Source organism: Gobius niger, assembly GCF_951799975.1.
Source record: "Gobius niger genome assembly, chromosome: 14".
Lineage (NCBI taxonomy): Eukaryota > Metazoa > Chordata > Actinopteri > Gobiiformes > Gobiidae > Gobius > Gobius niger.
Window position 1 is genome coordinate 12287440 of NC_136865.1, and position 3960 is coordinate 12291399.

The window sequence follows — 3960 nt, forward strand, 5'->3', positions numbered from 1 at the left end:
TTTTGGGAGGGGAAAGAAGGTTAGTATTGTCACAGTGCTATGGATTTGATGTTTTCCTTGACTTTTGGAATTACATATGCCTACTTGACCTATGAGGACATACAAAACATACCCATTTTCGAGGACCAGGCCGTGTTTGTGATAAAGGCTCCCCCGGACACGACGCTCGAGGTGGCTCATCCTAATGAGGTACAAAATGTAACAAATAATGTACACAACTTTGAATGCAAAACAGATCTCTCATTTTGTTGGTGGTCCTTCTTTTTGAAGGCTTTTCAGATGCATATTCTCAGTAAAAAGGGGCCAGTGAAAGTCTTGGGCTGCAGTGAAACTGTGAACGTCACACAAAGCAAGAGCCAAAAATCTAAGTTTGATGGAGACTACTCGAATCTCCCTTTACGAGGCTTGTCTACTGCAGCGACATCCTGCAAAGGTGAGTTGTTGTCTTTTTTTCTTCTATCCAAGACCTACATTTTAAACAGTAGTTAATCAGAGTGGTTATATTGTTATTACTGGAAAAAAAATAGAATGAAGACTGCCAAATGTTGGACTGGTTGAAATTGTCAAAGAGCCAATCTTCGTCATGAGTTATTTAATGACAAACTCTGTCCAGAGGAACACGGTACAGACGAAGACAAAGTTGTATCTGGCTTTGACATCGAATATTTCTTTGCAATAGTTTTTATACCCTGTCTTTTGAAGCTCCAGTAGTTGAGCCTTCGATATGTCCTCAATGATTTCATGATTTCAAGCTGTTCTGCTCCTTCACCTTATCCATCAAGCTCAAACCATTTTTCTCAGAGTTACAGAAAAGGCTGATGGTTAATGTTATGCTCAAGACGTGAAAAAAACTAATCTCTGAGCAGTCTTTTCCAAGCTCAAGGCTGTGGCAAAGTTGCAACATGAACATTATTATGAACATATACAGTTATGATAAGATGTTGCTGTTAGCACTCTTGAGTGCTGCTGCATGTATAGTTCATGCTCTGACTACAGCTTGGAGAGGCTTTTAACTGCAGGGGTTATAACTATTTCCAGTGTGGAAGAGTTAAGTAATCAGAGTCAGACTACAATGGAACAACCAAAAGAGCTGTGTGTGAAAATGCAGACTCTGCACTGAGTTTGATCTTTAAGTACGAATGTGCCATGGACAACCTGCTTCATGCTTTTATTGAAACTAGAATGTACCTACTTTGCGTAGCTCGCTGTGTGAGTTTAGCAACTCATTGCGTTGTTGTTGCAATATTAGGTGACACAACATAGTGCAGAATCATTGAGCTCTGAGATGTACACGTTTTTCTGTTATCACAGCCTACAACATAAATGCATAGAAAAACAAAAAGGCTGAACTTAAAGGCCCTATACCTGTTGTTTTTTTTCTTTTTCTTTTTTTTGTTTACAACAATGAAAGAGATACATTTAAACTGTTAGTTGTGGGAAAACTCATTCCCTACATTCCTGACACATTTCACCCCAAATCTTGGGATCAACGTCTCACAACTTTCAGGATCACTTTTAAGGGTCACTGTCACATTTATGCTAACAACTAGCCTTCAAGCTCAAAATCGATAACAATGCGTAACAATTTATTTTTTATTATATATATATATATTTTTTTAAACAACAAATAATTGTACTTAGATTTGATGTTATTTAGTGAAATGTTTTAATATTACAGAATTCAAGAAAAAATATCAGAATTTTGTCCCGTATTGTTCAGCCGTAGAGTGCACTGTTTATGACTCATACATTTGCAGCCTGTATACAAACATTTTTGATAGGCTTTCATTTTCCCCTTACCTTGTGTTTTCTCTAGACAATGCTAATCTGAACACCAAAAGCAGTAACCTCTCCAACTGCCCATCAGAGCCAACACAGTGCCTAACGCACGTTCCCGGCAGCCACACGTCCCCCGAGCCTACTTCCGTTCTTGAAGTCCAGAACTCTTCTACCCCCATCCTTTTCTTACCCACCAGTATAAAAGAAGAAATGACGACTGTGAATATTACTCCCGATGAACCCTTGTATGAACACTTTGCTCCCCCTGGACATGACTCCGACCAGTTGAGCACAGACGTCCACATGACTGACTTATCATAGTGCTACAGGATAGTCTCTGAAGTTTATAGAAGGTCGGACCGCTGTTAATCGTTTGTGCACAAAGGTTCAGTTGGACATATAGTGCAATATTGTGAAGGCTTGTTTTTATGTTCTGGCATTGCATAGAATAAGTAATCATGAGAAAAGGCAGAACAATAGTGCTGTTTTCGTTCGCTCTTTTGCTGGTTTCTGCTTTATGCTTATTGCTACTAATGCTTCCCAAGTTATTTTAATGAAAAATTGGAAACAAAGACATTTCAGAGATAACGTAACACATGATAATTAAATGTCTGAGGTTTGGAAAAAGATAAGTTTTTGGTATGCTTAAGTTTCCTTGTCTAGACTAAACTCTGTTTCATTAAACTACCTCTGTATCATACCTTCTATGAAGTGTTGTGCATTTTTCAGTTTTAGGGTTATTTGCATGCAGGCCATTAAATTTGACCATACCCAAAGCAGAAGGCATAATGTTCCAACAGTCATTTCTGAAATATTTTTCCACACAATTTGATGACCAAACTAAATTGCTGGTTTAAATTTTAATCATGTTGTGCTGCCCTATTTTAGTGCTAATTCCTATTCTGTTGTGCTGAAATTTCATAATTTCAGATGGAGGACAGGTGCCATGATAAAGCTATAGTAGAGAAACTGATGCTGAAACAAATCTTAAAACACATAAAGGTGTTGATCATTATTTGATAGTGACTGGATCCACAAGCCATCAACATTTTTGAAAACGGTCTCTGGTCTTTGGAACCTTTTTAACCTCTTAACCCCCACCTTAACCGAGTGCAATTTCTCCGCTTCAGCCAGCCTTACCCAAATTGAAAAGTTTCTTGACTTTAGAGCTTGGTCAGTGTCTCATTTGAAAGCTAAGACCTTGCGTTGTCGTCACTGTTTTGCCTTTTTTGCTTTTTTGTGTGTGTTTTTTTGTGTTGCTCTGTTGTATTTTTTTGTGTGGAGTTTTTGTCACATTTTGCCACTTTTTCCATCGCTTTTTTAATCGCATTTTGTTGCATTTATGTCCCTTTTTTCCCCCACATTTTTCTTTCGTTTTTTGACGCTTTTTTTTTTTTTTTTTATCAATCAGCTTATACATTTGGGTAATGCCAAACTGGAGAAAACATGCTTGTTTCAGGTGAGGGATAAGAGGTTAAGCATTTTGACAGTCACCATTGTTACCTTACCACCATAGAATTCTGCACTGCCCACCTCCTTAATATTAAACTGTTATTGCTGTTTGCCTTCTTGTAGTATAACCTCGGTCACTAGGAGGCAGTGTGAATCCACAAAATGTCCAATCTTTTTTTTTTCATTTTATTTTTTTTTTAGAAATAATGGGTACCTAAAAGGAAATGAAATCACCACTTTGCGTTTTGACCTAAAGAAAAAAGAAAAATGTCCAGGGTTTAGAGACCTCTTTTTGTTGATTTGTCACCTTTTGACCTAAATGACCCCTTGGCCGCTGCTGCCTTGGACACCAATCACCCAAATGTCAATAGGTGAGTCATCAGGCAATTACCTTAATATGCTTTTATTTTTGAACACTATACATTTCAAACAAAACACAGCATTTCTTATAGATAGATGACTTATTTCATAAACTGTGTAACCACTAACCCATTATACACACTATGCAGTAACAAGTGCACAGGCTATCTATGTGACAGATTTGCAACATATGTAAATGTACGCTTGAGTGATTGGCTAATAAGTGCTTATGGAATTCTGCACCCATATGGCCTTTATTGTCAGATTATATTTGATCCAAATGAGATCCGCTAACTTGTGAGGAAACACGCCAGATGTTAGCTGTATATGAACATTTCCACATTGTAAGATTTATTTGCCCATAAAAGC

General features: G+C 37.6%; 1 protein-coding gene across 1 annotated transcript; it reads left to right on the forward strand.

The window, feature by feature from the left end:
• e2f3 (E2F transcription factor 3) lies at window positions 1-2383 on the forward strand. Its single transcript, XM_079571532.1, has 3 exons — window positions 1-189; window positions 271-433; window positions 1817-2383. The coding sequence occupies exons 1-3, from the start codon at window positions 40-42 to the stop codon at window positions 2098-2100; spliced, it is 597 nt and encodes a 198-aa protein (XP_079427658.1). The 5' UTR covers window positions 1-39; the 3' UTR covers window positions 2101-2383.
• Window positions 2384-3960: the final 1577 nt, after the last annotated feature.